Source organism: Peromyscus californicus, unplaced genomic scaffold (genome assembly GCF_007827085.1).
Source record: "Peromyscus californicus insignis strain IS unplaced genomic scaffold, ASM782708v3 Scaffold_3__1_contigs__length_106647218, whole genome shotgun sequence".
NCBI classification, from domain to species: Eukaryota; Metazoa; Chordata; class Mammalia; order Rodentia; family Cricetidae; genus Peromyscus; species Peromyscus californicus.
This window is the reverse complement of record NW_026294551.1, coordinates 2672837-2692013: the sequence shown is the minus strand read 5'-3', so window position 1 is coordinate 2692013 and position 19177 is coordinate 2672837. Positions and strand designations below refer to the sequence as shown.

Genomic DNA, 19177 nt, shown 5'->3' with positions numbered 1-19177 from the left:
GGACCTGGCTTTAGCTCCAGCATCCACATGGTGGCTCACAACTTACCTGTAACTCCAGTTCAGGGGATCTGATCCATTCTCCTAGCTTCTGCTGGCGCCAGGCACACACATACATACATAAATGCAGGCAAGACACCCACATGTAAAGTAAAAACAAATCTTAAGAAAGGAAAGGGTGGAGAGGAATTGAGGAAGACTCCAGTGTGAACTCTGGCCTTCACATGCGCACACATTTACCCACATGTTCTTGCACACAGACACAGAGAGAGAGTCCAGTGAGACCACGGTCTTTCTTCACTCTTTACTGTGTAAAAATAAACTCAACAATTCATGTCATCTCAGCAAGAAAATGGGGGGGAAAAAAAGCAAGGGTACCAGTATAAATAGTGCATTTCCAGAATGGCTGATGGTGGTGTTTACCCCTTTGATACTCAAAAGGCTGCAGATCGTATGAAAAATGTACAGCTTTGGTTAGCAAATAATGAAAAAGTAAGGTACATCGATTCTTTCATAGTTTACAGTATGTACATTGTAACAATATCAACTCTAGGGGGGTTGCTTTTTTTTTTGGCAAATAAGACAAAATTGGGACTCTAAGTATTGGGCTTTTGTTCTCCTCAATGACTTGTTCCCTTTTGAACAGATTGCACGTAAGTCCACTGCGCACAGAAGCAACACAATTCCCATCGTCAGCTGAGTAAGTTTACACGTTGTGTTTGAGATGAAATCATGACGAATTACTAAGGACGCGATGCCCTTGTGTTAGCCAGCATATCCCTCGTGTCTTCTATCAAGCTCAGAATTGGTATCCAAATCCTCATCCTGTCTCACATAACCAGTCAGTTCCAAGACAAAGAACCCACCATCAAAGGCTTTTTTTTTTTTTAACCTCCTGGTCCCCAACACACCTTCGAGACCTGGTGGCCCCTTATCGGAGCTCACTGGAGTGACTGTGAACCTCAGGCCAGCCTCTCCTTCCCCCTCACTGCCCATAAGACAACCCCTTGGTCTCAGGTCCCAGGGCTGGTGACAAAGTGATCTTTGCAGTCTTAGAAAATAAGTTGGGAATCTACAAAAGGAAAAGAAAGCATACAAAAATGTATCTTTCTGCCAAAATACACGCTTTCAGTCCTACATTTTGATGGAGCCTGAAAGTATTTTTCAAGGGAGATATAGGTTGAGATAATTTATAGGTTTGTCCTATTCTTTCATAAAAATACTCTTGTTTGGTAATAAACTTTTTCTTCTTCAGTAAGAGAAATAATACTGTGTTATCAAAAGCAAGAAGGCTTACAATTCAAGTGGGCTCTCAGCCCCCTCGGGCCTGGGAGCCTCCGTGGCAGCTCTCCCACCCTAATGCCCAGGGTGCTGTCGGACACCATCGGCAGAAGCAAACACTGTCTTGACAGTGCATTTTATCTCTTATTTTATAAAATGGCTTACCTGAGAGAGGCATGTATTATTCAGTGCAAGAGGGGACATCAGTCAGATTACGGAGTCGATGGAAAATATGTGGATTAGATTTGCGGCTGTCGTTAGCTTTCTCAGGGCCAGCAAAGTGCCAAGTGTGAGCACAGTGACGGAGGGGAGGGGCTTGGCACAGACTCCAGTTAGGGGCAGGGCAAGAGCTGGATGTCAGCTTCTGTCCCTGGCACTATGGGTGCCGCAGGGGAGAGGAGAAGGGAGAGGAGCTGAGAGATGAAGGGCGGAGGCATAAGCATTGGGGTGTGCTCTGCCCTCTAAGCCAGGGCAGAGGATGGCTTGTGGTCCTGAACGGACAGCTCCCACCCCACCCATGTGGGTGCAGGTGGTCTGGGGTCCGCATTGGCAGGGGCTGGGGCTGGTGGCAGGGGTTAGCAGGAGTGCACCGGGCACAGCCGGCTCTGGGCCTTGCCTGGTGTTGGCTCCCAGACGGCTAAAGTAAGGGTGGGGCTCTATCTGGTCTGGAAAGTTGATTCCGAGCTCACGCTCTCTCTCTCCCAACCATGGGTACCATTCAGGCTTGTTCTCAACCTAGATGTTAGAGATGCTTCTTGCTATGTCTGGGGAAAAGGAGGGAAGAGGGACGCTGATCTCTCTTGACCTCCCCAAAACCCCTGGCTTGCTTACCCAGCCATTTTTCAGTAGCTACATGGGTGATCACAGAACACTGGGCGGCACTCAGCACACAACACAGAACCAGAGAAGTCCATGCAGGCAAGGGAACACGCATTGGACCAAGGGAGCAAGGAACACACCACCCTGAGGTACATGCAAACACAGAAGATCCCCACAGATCCAAGGATGCCACAACCCAAAGGGTGCTGAGGAAGCACAATTATCTAAGGAAAAGCCACTTCTGGACGACAAGTGGCACACTGCTGGATTGGCTTGCTCTGAGAGCAACGCACCACAGAGCAGTGGCGGGGGAACCGTGCAGACACCCACAACAACAGTGACACAGACAGCACAGAGACACACACGGATGCACTAGGCTCAGACACAACACGGACCTGTATGGAAGGAGACAGGTGCCCCTGGAAGAACAGCAGGTGCAAGCCCTGCTCCCGTTGAGGAAGCGTCTGCAGCTGCAGACGAGCCAGGCAGTGCGTAGGTTTCTAGAAAGACTTGCCAGCCTTTTGCTAGTCAGGCTACTGGAGACACAGTCCAGGTGTCATTGGGCATGTGCCCACACAGTGGGGAAACAAAGCGGGGCCCACCCCACCTGGACACGGCCTCCTCAGTGTTCTCCATCATTCGACAGACACATGTGCACACACACGTTTTGTCCCTCTCCTCAGAAGGTGGTGCTCATGCTGCTTTCAATAAGGAAAAGCCACAGGCTTGGTGTCACAGGCCGGCGGCAGGTTGGGGCTGCTGCAGGGCTTGTACCCCATGAGATACAAGAGTGGATGACACACCATGCCCTGGCCAGCAGGCTCCACATGAGAGGTTTCTGAGCCCCTGGCCCCTGAGAGGGGTCTGAGCTAGCTCACCTGGGCCTGGGTGTGCTGGGAGGGGAGTATGGCTGTGAAAAATGCCATGGGAAGGCATTCCCATGGACTGTGGGTCAAGTCTCAGTGCCCTTTGGAGCTGAGATCAAGCACGTGAGATTCCCCACTTGAAGCCTCTGGTTTCTCCACCAGAGGGAGAAGGGGGGGTGCCAAGGCCCTGTGTCCTGGGACTCTGGTGGGGCACTCCCTTCTCAGAACCACTGGGCTGAAGTAGCACAGCTTTGGAGGCTGAAAGGGAATAACAGGTCCCAGTCTTGAGTGATAGGAAGAGGCAGGAAGGCCAAGGGTCAGGTGCAGTCCTGGGACAGAGCTGCTGAGTGGCGTACTCTACCCTCAGATGCAGACAACAGACAATCTGACTCCGGCAGGGGGAGGGAAATGATGGCATCTCGGTGATGCCATCCCAGGACAACCAGCCTCCGATCTTCAGAGAATCCACTTACCCCAAACAAAAATTCCTGTGGGAAGGTCCCCCAGCCTTAACAAACTATTCTGACTTCCATCAACAGAGCACTCTGCCCCTCCCACAAAGGTCTGCAAATGAGGATAAATACGTGTGCCGAGGAAACGGCGCCAGTCCCAAGGCACACAGGCAGCTGACCCATCAGAAACATACAAAAACCACAAAGAAAGGAGGGAACGAACTATCTCATCTTAAAAGAAAAGCCTCCCCTACGCACACGCGCGCGCACTCTCTCACCTAACTCTGCCTTGTCAAAGCTGATGCTGCCTGCTTTAGCTAGGCATGCCCGGGAGATAGTAGGGCTCCTAGGGAGAAGTGGGGTGTCCTTAGGGCCAAAGAAGAGCCGGGACTGCTTCATGTGCACAAGGAGGACAAACCAGGCTGTGTGCGTGTGCGTGTGCAGGGGCCATGGCCTTGAGTCATTCCTGGGGGTGGGGGGAGACGATGGGTCATCACCGCACAAGCAGGGTGGGCAGGCGTGGGGCTGGGGGCTCAGCCCTAGCCTGAAGCCTTCAGTTGATCTGGCGACAAGCCTCGAATGTCCACTTGGTGGCTCCACCAAAGATCTCAATCTGGGACTCGGCCCAGGCGATGACATTGCCGGAGAGGGCCTTGCTGCTGCAGGTGGCCAGGTTGTACACCTCCCCGGGGGTCAGCTTGCGGTCCCAGATGTTGAAATGGGCCAACTCACCCACAAACGCTTGGGTGGCGTCAAACCCTCCGCCTAGAGTGTCCTTTGGAGAAGAGTAGGGGATGGGAGAGAAGAGGGGGTTGGCTGGGTGATCCAGGGGCCTAGCTGAGCAGCCCACTGTTAGGGATGAACCTGGGTATCCATGCCTCTCTCCCCATCAGGGTCTGCTCCCCTCACCCCATGCACTTAGTACTATTTGCTCTCCTGCACCTGGATCTTCAAGACATTTCACCTGTCCCTCTCTGAGAGGAGCCTAGAAAAGGGATTGGTGCTGGCGCACTCTGGATACAGATTGCATCCCCTGCAGGCCTTGACATACCACTTTTCACACAGCCAGTCCCCTGGGCAATAATGAGTGGGGGGCTCGGCGAAGGCCATGGCAACCAAGGAAGGCAGCAGTGTCTCAGACCCTCTCGAACACCCTATCTGCTGAAGACGTCCCAACAGGAATGGAAGACTTGACTTCCTGCCCTTTCATCTCCCTCCCAGGTGCCGGTGCCCAGTGGGAGATGAACCACTTCACAGGAACTAAATTATTCATTGCTAAAAGTGGAACTGGGCTTCCCATGCCAAAGAGAGGCCTGCTGCAGTTCCCAAGAGTGCTGGGACCTGGGCCCACTCCCATGGAGCTTCCTGAAGCCCACCTAGAGCAGATTTTACCTAAACTGGCATAACTTGCTCCCTGAGCACACATTCATGCACACTCCCCCCGCCCACTTTCCCCTCCCTCACCCTCTGCCCAAACAGGTACCTGCTCCTGGCCCAGCACCAGCACACCCTGTGGTTTGATGGGGTGATAGGGAGCCAGGTTCTCTCCATTGCCACCCTGGGTACCATCCTGATAGGCCTCCCAGACCCCATCCCGGGTGGTCCAGGTGACACAGATGTGGTGCCACTTGCCATCGTTGATTACGAAGGGCAGCTTGGCCACCTAGGAAGGAGGATGGGAGGATGGCACACATTACGGAACAGCCCAGTGCTACTCAGAGCTGAGGATGCTCACAAGTCCCACCGCGGTACTCCTCACCCCACTTTACAATTCTTGTGGGGCTGTTACTGAACTCTCCCAGCATCAGCACCACCCCTTCAGATGTGCTTAGCATCGGCCAGCCCCACCCATGGATGGACCTGGGATCCCACTGGAAACCAAGGACCTTTGCCAAGGAGTCCTTGAGACCCATCTGGACACACACCACCACCACCACCACACACACACACACACCCAGCTAGTTCCAAAAACAAGCCTCTGACAGAGTGTGTGTCCCTGGTGGCTAAATCTACCAAAGCCTCCGGCCTCCCCACTGGGTCTCTCATCCTTCTCAGCATTCCAATCCCAACTGTTAGGTCCTCTGGTCTACACTGCCTGCAATCAGCCCCTGCAGAGAACCTGAGTGAGGCTGTGGGAATGGCTCAGACTGGTTTGAAGCAGAATTTCATGCCCCCATCCACCCTGGGCAGGGGGACAGTGCACAAGTCAGATCCCAAAAGGTCCAGGAAAGTGCAATGCATTCAAGGGTCTTTTGATGTTGTTCCTAGCCAGGTTTGAGCCATTCACTATGGGTGCTGGAGTAGAGAGGAGGGGGCTGAAAGCTGACAGCTAATTTACCCCTAACCCAGAGGGGCAGGGTGAAGCTAAGCTTGCTACAGAGAAAACTGTCATCTCCTGGTGGGAGGGGGCTGGCCTCTTCCTGAAAGCAGGGCCAAAGTGAGACAGATGTAGACTAAGGAGAGCCTCTAGGACCAGTTCACCCTCCAGAGTATCTACAGTCACCAAATACGGAAAACCTCAGCCAGTCAACCAGCCAGGGAGGAGGAGCCAAAGTGTCAGCAGGACGGACTAGAACATTCCCAGGACTGTCTACCATCCCTCCCCCCTCCCTCCCCTCCTCCAGCTAAGGCCTCTTTCTGGAATGTTCCAGCTCTCCTTGTTTTCCAGTGAGGGCAGGTGAAGATGTTCCTCCCCATTTCTGATCCGATTCAGCCTCCACCTCCCTCAGTCTTGCTGGGCAGACATTTTTCTCAGAATCACAGCCTTGATAAGCACCCCACACCCCAGGGTTCCGGAAGGCCTGCAGTCCCACAAGCTGTGTGTGGGCACACAGCTCTGATAACACCCCAGGGTCCTGTCAGGGTGGTGGCATTACCTTGTCATTAATGAGAATCTCCATGGGGTTGTTGCCCCACTCGATGAGGACCAGCTCGTTGGCCTGCCCAGGCACAGCGTAAGAGAAGGGTGTGCCCACTCCAGGCGCTGCACTGGATTTGAGCCACATGCACACAGTGAAGGCGTACATCTCCGGCAGGCTCTTCTTCACCTTGGCATACATGTAGTTGGTCCGCAGTGGGAATGTTAGCTGAAACTTGTCCCCGGGGCGATTGTCTTTCTGACCTAGGGAGGACAAGATGAGCCCTGCCATCTTGTACCTTGACCAAGTGCTTATGGTATGAGTCCTGTTTGGTCCCCATCAAGTCCCGTGATGCAGACAGGGAACAGGGCCAGCTGGCAAAAAGCTGACCCAAGGTCTCTGCACTCTGGGCCTGGCCAGCTCTTGTTGCCACATGGTACCATCCCTGGGGATACCAAGGCAGGAGAAGAGCGCAGGACAGACTATGAAGCTGCCTCTGGGCTGCAGAGTGGGCATGGAGAGGGCACTGGGCCCACTTCAGTGCACACTGGTCAAATGACTGAGAAGGTGTGGCTGCAGGGGAAGAAGGAACCAGGCTAGCTCCCTTCTGAGCAGCCCCCTTGGGGGCCGACCTGATTTAGATGGTAATGGTGTTTATAGAACCTCTTGATTGGACTGGGCCTTTCTCTCAATCTCCACCAAAGACAACCATTCCCTACTGCCATTCCCTACTGCCTGTCTCCTGCACTGAAGCCAGGACATGCTACAGCCAATCACTCGGTCCTTTGCACAACTCCATGTATTCTTCAGGAGTTGCAGATCTCCACCAACTCCCCTAGGGATGCTGCCTGGAGCCTACTAAGATGCAGGACAGCAGGGGAAATCAGCCTTCTTTGAACCAGAGCCCCCAAGGTGAGGCTTTGAAGATGCCACATAGCCTCTGATGAGCTTCCTGGAAACTCAGGCTCCAGGCCCAGGCCCACCGTCCCCCAACCAGTCTCTTGACTGCATCCTCTGGGGATGTCTAACCCTCACCCCCACCTCTACACCTCCTGTGGCTGGCCCTGGGCCTGCTGTGACTGACTCCCAGCAAACAGGTCCTATTGAGCAGTGGATACTCACCCTTTTAGAGCCGAGGAATGTATCTGCCCTGCCAGCTCCTGGCTTTACCCCTGCCCCAGAGCCCAGGAAGAACCTGGTCCCCAAATTAAGAGTGACTTCTAGAAAGCAGCAGAACAAGACAGAAACAACATTCCCCAAGCCAGGAGAGCAACGGAGCAGGGCCAGTCCTTATTGCAGACCCCCCCAATTCAGGCTGGTAGTTTGGGGGTGCGGCAGTACTGGCATCTCTCGGGAGTGTTTTCCTTTCCTGAATCTCCCACCCCTCCCTTCTTAGGTCCCTCTTTCCCTTGATGTTTTTCAGTTACATAACACGCCTTAAGATGGCACTGTTTAAATCCAGCCGGCACATTTTGCAGTCCGGGCAGGGTCACGTGGCCCTGCTCTGAGCTAGGATGCCCCCCTCCTCCTTTTACAATCTTGTTTGATTTCTGTGACTCCAGGGCGCAACTAATCAGTACACCCAGGCAGGTGCTAGGGGCCAGCTGAGTTCATGACCAGGGCAAATGCAGCGGCATGAAAGATGAGCCACTGGAAAAAAAAATTGAAAGAGGGCTCAAGGTGGAGAGAGGGACCTGGACCAGGACACCAGGAGCACTGGGCAACTGGGAGCAAAGACACTCAATGGCCCAAGAGGGCTGGTGTCCAGCGCTTTGTTGGTGACAGATTCCAGCAGAAGCAAGGCTTTCCAATTACTAAGTAAAGCTTGGGCCAGAAACAGCTACTGTGCAAAGTTACTTAAGATTAAACAAATTAGACTTGAAAAAAATACTGTGAGTGTCCTGACTGCACTGTGCAATCCCTTCTTAAGCTCCGCTGCTTCCCCGGGGGGGGGGGGGGCGGGGGGGGATCTGGGCACCGGGCAGGAAGCTCTAACTGGGGAGGGTTTACAGAGTAGGTCCCGAACCAGAGGCCAGGGCAGGGAGTGGGACCCTGGCAATGTCTCTAGAGGGAGCCTAGAGCATGCAGCATGTCCCCCCTGAGACCTTACCTTTCTCCAGCTCGCTGATCCGCTGATGCAGGGATGTCAAGGCGCTCTCAATCTTGATCCTCTCCTCTGTGTCGTTCTTGGGGCCCCCTTTGCCCTCCTCCAGAGTGTTCACCCGAGACAGCACCTGCCGCTCCAGGTCATCGATCTTACTCTGCAGCAGATCCTTGAGGCTGTTGGTCTGGCTGGAAGAATTGAGGCGGCTGTACTGCTGCGGGGGCACAAGGGCAGGGGAAAACCACACCGTTAGGCGTGCAGCCGGGACCGTGAGCGAAGGCCCGCGGCGCGGTCCCCGGGGCGAATGCGGGGGCGGCAAGGCGGGGAGCTCCGGCGAGAAGCCGCCCTCGGCGCCCCGCAGGGTCCGAGAAGCGACGGTCCGGCATCAGCAAGGAAGGGGCAAGGAAAGGGGGGGGGGGGGGGCGGACCGGGTCGGGATGGGTTGGGCGAGGGCAGAAGGGCGCACAACGCGTTGGGGGAACCGCAGCTCACGCGGACCTCGAGGTTCTCCAGTCGGGTTTTGAGAGATTGCAAAGTTTGCCCGAGTTGGCTGAGTGTCTCCGCGGCCGGCGTCCGGGACAGGTCGCCCATCGTGTTCTTGCCCGAGCCAGGCTGCTTGCGGCCGCCGCCCGACCTGGCCTCGCCAGGACCTGCGTCTAGGGTGCTCTGGCTCTCGCAGCGGCCAAGCTTGGTGGTCAGCTCCCTGATGGTCTCCTTCTGGCTGAGGATGGTCTCCTTCTGCTGCAGCACGGTCTCGCGGAGCTGCAGCACGTTGCTCCGAAGCTCCTCGGCGCCGCCCGCGGCCACGGACGCGGCACACATGTCGGCGTCCACCGGCACCGAAGTGCAGATGAAGCGGGTCGGCCCGAAATCCTGGGCCCGACTGCCCAGGAGGCAGAGGGCGAGCAGCGCACAGGTGCGCGCGGCGCGGCCGGCCAGCATGGCTGCGGACACCTGGAGCACCGGGCCCGCTAGGCTCCGGTGGGGCTCGGGCTGGGACCGGGTTCGGGCTGGCTGGGGCAGTCGCTCCGCAGGCGGCCCGCGCTCTGGGCACCGCGCTTCTCAGCGGTACTGTCTTCTCAGCCGCGCTCCTCGGCCCCCACTGCCGCCTGCGCTGCGGAGCCCGCGCCTTTTATGCAGCCGCGGGAGGGGCCTCGGCGCCGCCGACGTCAGCGGGGGAGGAATCCCGCTTTAATTGTGTGCGGACGGGCCCCGCGCCGCCGCGGGGGTCGCACGGGAGCGCGGCTGGAGCTACCTCGGCCCTCACCGTCTCGTCCCTCCCAGATCCGCCGCCGCCCCCTCTCACCGCCTCCGCACTCCCGCCCCCGCCCGGGCCCGCGCCGCTTCCCCGAAGGCTCCCAGAACACAGGGCCAATGGGGACATCAGCCGTGGGCCTGGATTAGATGGTGGGGCACCTACGCGGTGCCCCTAATCTCCGACGGGCCTCGGAAGAGAAGAAAGGCCACTAGAAAAGCTCAATTCGCTTGATCTCACTGAATGCTCGCGGGGTCCGGGCTCTGCGCGCTCGCAGTCCTCTTCTCCCCAAATCGTCAACGTCGGTGTGCCCAGCATGCAGCTCGCCGAGGTCCAGAAAAGGTGTAGCGAGGTGACTCCATGGTTCATAGACGTCCGTTTGGAGCTGAAAGCCAGGGAACACCCTGGGGCTGGGAACTCCCACGTCCTGGTTCCCCGCCCTCCTGCATTCCCCTTCTCCCAACTCCTGGGGTTTGTGGACCTAACAATACCACTCCCCCCGCCCTAGAAGCAAGAACCCCCACTATGTGCTCGTCAAGGCTGGGGCCTTCTCGGATCTGCAGATCGAACCCTTCCTGCCATCAAAGCCAGCCTAGTTCCGGGCAGGTGCCGCCCCAGAAGCTGGCTGGCCACCCGAAAGAGGCCCCTCCCGGAGCTCCTTCTCTTAGAGTACGGACGCGCTCTGGGCGTGTCCGTGTGTCCCTTTGTATGTCTATGTATGTGTGTTGGGCTTACCGTTCCACACGATCCCTGCCTAGCCTATTCCTCACGCTCCTGGACTTCGGGGAAGGGGTCCCAGAGGTGGGCAGCGACTTCTTCGCACCTCTGACCGTTTTCTTATAGACACCCCACCCAGTCACCCACACACCCACGCCTCTTTTTTTCTTTTTTCCTTTTCTTTCTTTCTTTTTTTTTTTTTTTTTTCTGGATAGCGGCGCTGCCTGGCTGGAATTCCAGTCCAGGTTCCAATGCTTCTGGGGACTCTGGACAAGGGTCTGGGCTGCAGCTTGCGCCCCACGTCGGAACCAGAATTGGGCCTGGGAACTCGCCCAAGCTCCAATTATGTAGAAAGGGAAACTAAACAGGGAGAACCCAAATCAGGCTTTAAATGCCTGGAAGAGCCCCAGCTACAGGCTGGCCCTGCTGGCCCCGCAGACCGCACCGCCCCCCCCCCGCCCCCATCAAGCGATTGGTTGCCCCACAGCCCTTTACAGGGCGCTGGGCCAGACTGGGTCCCGACCGTGAGTCCAGGATCCACAGGCAGCCCTTGGACAGGAGATTCCAGATGTGGGCAGTGGGCATCGCTGGCGGTGATGTACAAGCCGGATTGACAGAGAAGCCACTATCCAGGTCTTCTCCGACGCCTCCTCCCAGCCCCAAGCCCCAGGGGCGCCCCACTGCCTATGTTCCACATCTCGGCATTTAACCATCCGGAGTCCGGGCTGCGAGCCGCCGTGGCCCCTGCACGCCCGACGCATCGCTAGACCTCCGCTTCCGGGCGCCAGAGGGACCCCGCGGCCCGCATGCGGCTGTCCTGGGCTCGGTGCAGGGAGAGAGTGCGGGTCTCCCGCTCCAGCGTATTTACTGCCCTGCACCGAGCACAGGAATCCGCAGCGGCTCGCGCCGGGCGCCCCCTAAATCCTCCCTTGGGACCCAGGACTAGCCTCTCTCCACCGGACGTGCACCCGGAGCCGCCCTGGCTGAGGCGGAACTCCGGAGGAATTACCTACTCCAGGGGCGCAGCGCTTCTTGGAGACATCAGCCCCCAGCTCCCAGCCTAATGCGGAGGGACGAGGGGACCCCGCGTAGGCCTAGTGCTTCGGCCCCGGCGGCGCCTCCCCCAATTTGTCTAACGCGAAGCAGTCCCCAGCCTGGTCCGGCCCTGCGGCGAGGCTATCCCCGCTCAGAGTGCGTGGGCGCGGGAGACTAGCCTGGTCCTTCCCCTGCAGGTGTGTAGAGGGAGCTGGAGTGCTTAGCTCGTTTTTGTGGCTTTAAGGCCCAGGAGCGGACCCGGACTACGATTTTTACCATCCAGGAGACCTCGGCGGCTTGGTACTATCACACTTGGGCACTGAGGGCACGTAACCCTTTGACAGAGGATGATGGGAGCGGGTGGCTGAGAGAGTGAAAGCCCCCCTCCCCGGGCCTGTGGCCAGGGACGACAATACCTTTGGGATCTGTGGAGCCCAGAGCAGGGAAGACAGCCAAGGAAGGGTACAGCCCATTTGGCCACCACTGCGAAGGGCTCTGTCCACCTGGAGGCGCGATGCAGACCCCTAAGGGCGCTGCCAAGCTCAGGTGGGCAACCACCCTGGAAGAGGCTCTCTTGTCCTCTTTAAATCCTTTCCAGCAGTTCTCAGGATCCTGGGTAGGGAGCATCCACCCTGGTCATTATAAAGTTGGCTCTGCCTCCCATTGTTCTGACTGTCTAGTAGCCCAGGGGCCTGGGGAAAGGAATGGAAGTCCACCTTACCCAAAACCATCAGAGGGGGAACCCAAGGAGCTGATGGGAAGGGGCTACACTGGCTTCTTACATAAAGACAGTTATTTCTCTGTGCCTGGCCTGGGTACCACATCCCAGAGCCTGGAGCTGAGGTGGAAAGAAATAGGGTAAATACCACACCTGGGCCTGGGAAGCCCTGGGGCCTGGCACAGCGTTATACAGTGTTCCCACCATGCCCATGCAAAGCCCAGAGATAACTGCAGGAGAACAGATTGAGATGTATAAAATAATTAGGAAGTGATGCATTTAGAATACTTAGTTTTCATTATAATTATTTAATTGTAATTTTATGTAATTTACGCCTTAGTGATGGCTGTGTTAACCATCTTGTAAACTTCCTGAAGATTGAACTGGCCTGGACTCAGCACACCAGTGAGGAGGGAGCAGTCACATGGTGTAGGCTGATGGGCAGGTACATTTTGTTTGCAAACTGATGGCTGGTGTTGGGTGGAAAAGGTGGATGTACTCAGGAGGACTACAGAGGGAAACCACAATATCATGAGGACATCCATGCCCATCAAGGCCTTTACCCAGATGAGGGTGGGAACTCACAGGGGTGCACCCAAGCCCATCCTGCAGCGTGGCCACAGCCGTCAGCAGATCAGGCACCTACCACTCCAATTAGGACAGAGCTTCCCAGAGGATCACATGTGTGGATGCCAGGTGGGTCCAGGACAGTGCCAGACAGGGGCACCAGCCTCCTCCAACCTCTGCCTCGGAGCCCTTCTAGCATGAAGGTCCACCTTGTGCTTTGGGAAGGCCATCCCAGCTGGGGAGAACCTGGGAGAGGTAGAGTGGGTGGAGAGAGGCCCATTCCCTGCTGTGGGATAATGCTTTTGTACACTGGTTTAATAAAATGCTGATGGGCCAGTAGCCAGGCAGGAAGTATAGGCGAGATAAGCAGACAAGGAGAATTCTGGGAAGAAAAAGGCTAAGTCAGGAGACACCAGCCTGCCATCCAGGGAGCAGCATGTAATGGCACACAGGGAAAGCCACGGAAAATGTGGCGACGTATAGATTAACAGAAATGGGCTGAGTTTAAGTGTAAGAGCTAGTCAGTAGTAAGCCTGAGCTAATGGCTGAGCAGTTTTAATTAATATAAGCCTCTGTGTGTTTACTTGGGTCTAAATGGCTGCGGACCGGGCTGGACACAGGAAAACTGCAGCTACAATTCCCAAGAAGAGAACCACCGAGTCTCACTGACCATTGGGACTCAGGGGAACTTAGCACAGAGCCATGTGCAAACCCTCCTGGGGGACATGCCATGTCTTCCATAGATGTGCTGACATCCCATCTTGGGTGGGGAGTGCCTTGCAGAGGAATAAGTGGCTATTTTTTTTCCTTGGCCCCATTCCTGTGTGGTTTGGGGGCTGACTCTTCTTTTCAGCACTCTGGTGATGCTGGCTGTATTCTGTTTATCCTCCTGAGTGATGCGGGTGCCACGGACACTTTCTATGTGGCTGCATTCCCCACACAAGGTTGGGGGGACAGTATCCACAGACAGCAGCAACCTGTGAGCTTCTGGCTACCACCAGGAGAGATTCCACAGGGACCAGCTCACCCCTGAGGACACAGCCAGGACATGTGAAACTCCTCCTTCCCCATAAAGCACCCTGGGGACTGAGGGGGTGGGGGTAGGGTTGCTCTGACAGCAGCAAGCCTCACAGGCCTCTGAGTCACAACCTCAGCCCACCTGTGCCTCAGAGTCACTCTCCTGACAGGCCCTGCCCACCTGCTCTGTGACATGCAAAAGACCTCCTCCCTAGCTGTGCTGGGAACGGCCTCTGTCTGTCCTCTTCATGGACACCTCTGTGACCATCACCCTATCTTACAAACAAGTTGTACTTTTGCCAGGCGGTGGTGGCACATACCTTTAATCCCAGCACTGGGGAGGCAGAGGCAGGTGGATCTCTGAGTTCAAGGCCAGGCTGGTCTACAGAGTGAGTTCCGGGACAGCCAGGGCTACACAGAGAAACATTATCTTGACAAACCAAGACAGAGAGAGAGAGAGAGAGAGAGAGAGAGAGAGAGAGAGAGAGAGAGAGAGAAGGATGGGGGTGGGGTGGGGGAAGAGGTTGGTTGTACTTTTAATATTTTTCAATTTAAAAAATATTGAAAATGGCCGGGCGGTGGTGGCGCACGCCTTTAATCCCAGCACTCGGGAGGCAGAGTCAGGCGGATCTCTGTGAGTTCGAGGCCAGCCTGGGCTACCAAGTGAGTCCCAGGAAAGGCGCAAAGCTACACAGAGAAACCCTGTCTCGAAAAAACCAAAAAAAAAAAATATTGAAAATGCCGGGCGGTGGTGGTGCACGCCTTAAACCCAGCACTCGGGAGGCAGAGGCAGGTGGATCTCTGTGAGTTCAAGGCCAGCCTGGGCTACCAAGTGAGTTCCAGGAAAGGCGCAAAGCTACACAGAGAAACCCTGTCTCGAAAAACAAAAAACAAAAAACAAAAAACAAAAAAAAATTATTGAAAAAAGAGAGCAGAATATTTAGTATTGGACTGGAGAGTTGGTCCAGCAGTTAAGAGCGTGTTTTTCTCTTCTAGAGGACTTGAGTTTGGTTCCCAGCACAGATGACAAGTGGCTCCCAACTGCCTGTAACTCTAGTCCCAGAAGATCCACCAACTCCAGCCCCCGTGGGCACCTGCAGCCGTGTGTGTATATGAAAATACACACACTTAAATCTGGTGGTAAGCATTCCTACCTGCTGAGCCCCTTGCCAGACCCTGGTTATCTTTTTTCAAATCTTCCTTCTGTATTTGCTCACGTGTCTGGTTAAGGCGTGGTTTGGCTATTGGTCTCACAATGAAGAAATGAACGGAGGCCCACCATACGAGGTCTGATGAAGATGTGATGCCATCAAGCCCTTCCATTCTAGTCAGGAGTTTTTGCCAGGCAAAGGAAGGAACTCAGTGGGGACAGGGGCCCAGCACATCCACAGCCAGTGTGCAGCTGGGTGAGGCTGTCTGGGACTCTGGGCTCCAGAGCATCTCCTTTGTCTCCTCCATCCGAAGCTGGCCTTGTTTACTGTTTGCACTCACTGTGGAAATACAAGGGAGCCGACCCTGCTGCTCTGGGCAACAAACTGACTCCCCTCCAGGTTCTCTGTGCTCTGCCAGGGGTTCCCCCAGGAAAGGCCACCTTCTCCTGAGCCCTTCTTCCTTGTGAGCCAGCCAGGCAGCTGCTGGCCCAATCTGGCTGGGGACAGAGACCTACGTGGTCTCCGCACAGGCCCTTCCCCTGTCCTCCTGTGGGTTTGAGCCCAGTGTTAGGAGGGCTTGCACTGATGACTTGTTTGTTGTTCCAATAAGCAGGCTTTTGCAGGTGGGAACGCAACGCTGCCTGACTCTTCCAAGCAGGGGCTTCAGATGCCAGGCAAGATCTTGGGCATTTAGCACAGTGTAAACATTCCCAATGTTTGCTCTCAGTTTGGCAAACATTTCCAGAGCATCTGCCGAGGGCAGGCAAGGTGCCAGGGCCAGTGATGAACAAAATACTGACCCCCCCCCCCATCTCTGAGAGCACTCTGTCCAGTACAGTAGATAGATACAAACACACTTTTCTCACTGAGCCCCCAGGCAGAAACTGCCCAAGCCAGCAACAGGTCTGGGTGGTGTGGGAAAGTAGTGTTTGCTGACCAGGTGACATCGGAGCAAGGTCTGGAAGAGTGTGGGAGGCACAGAGGTGGTTTTCATGATCAACACAGGAGCTGCATATGTAGGTCAGTGGCAGAATGCTTGCCTGGTATGTACAAGGCCCTGGGTTCAATTCCCAATATCACACACTCACAGACAACATTCAGCATCATGAACAATAGAAGCAAGTGTGGCAGGGTGTTTACCTTGTCAACCATGCAGTGCAAAATGGGTGTCGTATGGGGATGTGGTAGGAACAGTCAGACAGACTTCCGCTAAATAGGGAGTCTGGCTGAGAGCCAGGACCTCATCTTCCTCCAAGCAGCAGCAGTGGTCCTGTGTCTGGTGTGCTCTGGGATCCCAGAAGAACGGACTTGAGGGGCAATAGGAACCATGAGGTTCCACCGGAGTGGTAAGGAATGAGGGCTGTAGCAAAGGCCAGGGAAGAAAGAGGCAGACTTGAGGACATCTCAGGGATTAAAGGCAGGTCAGGACATTTGGCTTTGGCTTGAGTTTAGGGCAAGAAGGATAGACACTATTAACTTGAGAGAGCTCTGGCTCTCTTCTTCTTGGGGGAGTAAACCATTGAGGCTGCCCACAGGGGATAGAGGGCATTGGCTGCGTGGGTCTAGAAGAAGAGAGTCCGTGGAGTTCTTACTCCGGAGCCCCACCCTTCCGTGGTGGAGTCTCAGTGTTGGATAACAAAGCATCACAAGCTATGCTGAGCCAAAGTGGTCTGTGGGTGTTGGAGACGTGAGGCTGACCCTGCAGCCTGGGAATGGAGGTACAGCCAAGTCATGAGGGAAGCCACCCTGGAAGGATGTGGTGTTAAAGAGAACTCGGGGCGGGAATCCAGCGTTCAACACTTCCTAGTCTCTGCATTAAAAAAACGTAAGGGGGGGTTGGAGATTTAGCTCAGTGGTAGAGCGCTTGCCTACCAAGTGCAAGGCCCTGGGTTTGGTCCTCAGCTCTGGAAAAAAAAAACAAAAAAACCGTAAGGATTGCAGCAATGGGTACACTGCCAGGCATTTGTATGGTGCTTTCTGGACTTCAGAACGCCTGGCATCATTCATCTTGCTGCCCTTCTGAGGCTAAGCTCATAAATGCAAATGAGAGCAGCCTGGAGTGAGCCATGTGAGGCCCCACCCACATCACTCTGTCCTAGAGAGGAAATGCTCCTTCCTGCTAATGGCATCTGGCTGGTGTGAAGGGTGGGGGGCCGCCAGCTCGCTGCATCCTTGCACATCAATTTCGCCATCTGCCAAACACCAGGAGAGAGCATATGAAGTATAAAATGAGTTGAGGCATAAAAGTGTTTCAGAATAAAAATGGTATGTACCCGGCAAGGGATTACAGCTACTACAAGGTCTGTGTATGGACACCATCACTCACACCTGGGGAAGGAAAAGTGTGGGCTCCATCTAGCTGGGAGCAGCAGCTCTCACGCCTCTCGTTTGGAAACAGGGTGGCATTGGCTGGCACAGGACAGAATAGTAATTGGGGTGAAGTCAAAGGCCTCCCTGGGGCCATCTGCTGTATTAGGGATATGATACCTATCTGAATAAAGGCACAGCTCAAAGAAACTCCTGGGCCCTGTGCATGTGTGAGTCCCTCTTTTTGTTGCTTCAGGAACCTATGAAGTAGCACAGCCGGTGGGCCTCTGGATGTATTTTGCCCATTTTTTTGAATGAGGCAGTCGAGTAAATGTGCAAAAGAACATCATTCCAGGAAAGCAGGACCTGGCCACCAGAGTCTGCTCATTCATCCACTTACCGGATGAGTAGTCGTCAGGGGCCTGCTGCGTGCCAGGAACTCTCCTGAACCCTAGAGACACAGCGAGGTTTCTGGCTATTTTTTGTTTTAATTGATGGATAGAATTTTCTTGGTTTTAAGTTTCTCTTTGGAGCACTTCTCTTAAGACATTGGCATCTACTGCCCATAATTACCAGGAGATGTCTGTAAGATGGCATGGTGATCGGTCCAAAGCCAGACTCCAATGTCCCAGAGTCCCCTAGATCAGGGTTTTGAAGTGTTCTAGAGAAAGTCCCTTGGCTCTATGCCAGCCTCTACCATGAGTAAAAATGTCAAAAAATGATATGATGGGTAATCTGTTCAAAGTGAAGCCAGGGACAAGTGGGGGCAGTGGGAGCGGGGAGGAGGATGGTGCTGTGTATAGCCCTGGGGTCTGTTCTAGCTCTTCAGTTTCAGCTTGACTCCGGGTAGGATATGAATTGAATTAGATGGAGGTGGAGAGGCACTCAGTGCAATGCCAGGCACATGGTGAGTGCCAGTCAACGGGGTTAGTATAGTTATCACATGGTCGTCTGTTGTTGGCTCAACTGGGCTAGGCCAGGGAGCATCTCAAAGGCAGGTAGGAAGCTGGCCAGCTGTGCAGAAGAAGCGAAGAGGCCAGCACGACATTTGGGCTGGGTGTCCCGCTTCTCTGTGCTCCTTGCTGACTCGGTGTCTAGATCTCTCAGGCCCCGAGAGAGGGTCTCTCACCACTCTCTTTCCCAGGAGCAGGATCCTCCTCCAAATCTTTGTGTGGAAGGTAGAAAGACGACGGGCAACCTTGAGCTGCTTAAGTAGCGGAAAAGAACAGGAGAGGAAAGGGAGCGGTCCTCTCGGTGGTGTCTTTAGGTCCCCAAGTCCTGGCACGGGGTGATTTTTATTCTCTGCTGTGACTGGAAAGACTCCACGCGGGAACCTGGCGATGAGCCAGCCTCAGCCACCTTACCCACTTCCCCCAGGTCCCTTATGACTCTTTTGTCATTCTGCAACACAGTGAGATGCAAATCCCCAGCCCTTTATGCCCATTCTTGCCACTGATAGTCCCCAAGTGCTATCTGAGAGGTGAACACAGAATGGTGCTGTTCATACCAGGGGTTGCAGGGAGAACCTGCCGCTGCCTGCCCCCTTACCTCAAGGAGGAAGAAATTAAACAAGAGGGGACTGCAGAGTATGAAGAGCGGCAAGGGCTGAGGAGGCCCTTCCTGAAGCCCCCATCGTTTCCCCAGGCTGTGGCCTCATCCTGAAAAGGCAGCTTGGAGCTCCCAACGTCTGCTTCCCTGACCTTAGCTGCAGGTGTATACTCTGCACGGGCCACACACCCTCCTGGAAGTGGGGGCAGGACAGCATGTCCATGACTGTGACCAATGACTTGGAGAACCATTACTCCCCTCCCTCAGCACATCCCCTGGGGAGTGAGTGGTCACGGAAGGGTCCACAGGGGTGAGCTCCAATTGCCCCAGGGTGTCCATGGTCACTTACTCTGACAGCCCCTTCCATTGCCACTGCCTGCACTACTCCTCAATCAAGCCCCCACCACATCAGACTCCGCCCTGGGGGACCCAGCTACAGAGGGGACATCTGTTGAAGACACAGCAGCTCCTGATGCAGGATAGGT

General features: G+C 55.1%; 1 protein-coding gene across 1 annotated transcript; it reads right to left on the bottom strand.

Annotated features, from left to right (window-relative positions):
• Positions 1-286: 286 nt before the first annotated feature.
• Nptx1 (neuronal pentraxin 1) lies at positions 287-9657 on the bottom strand. Its single transcript, XM_052757364.1, has 5 exons — positions 8876-9657; positions 8384-8591; positions 6292-6536; positions 4899-5078; positions 287-4190 (listed from the first exon to the last, which is right to left on the bottom strand). The coding sequence occupies exons 1-5, from the start codon at positions 9317-9319 to the stop codon at positions 3969-3971; spliced, it is 1299 nt and encodes a 432-aa protein (XP_052613324.1). The 5' UTR covers positions 9320-9657; the 3' UTR covers positions 287-3968.
• Positions 9658-19177: the final 9520 nt, after the last annotated feature.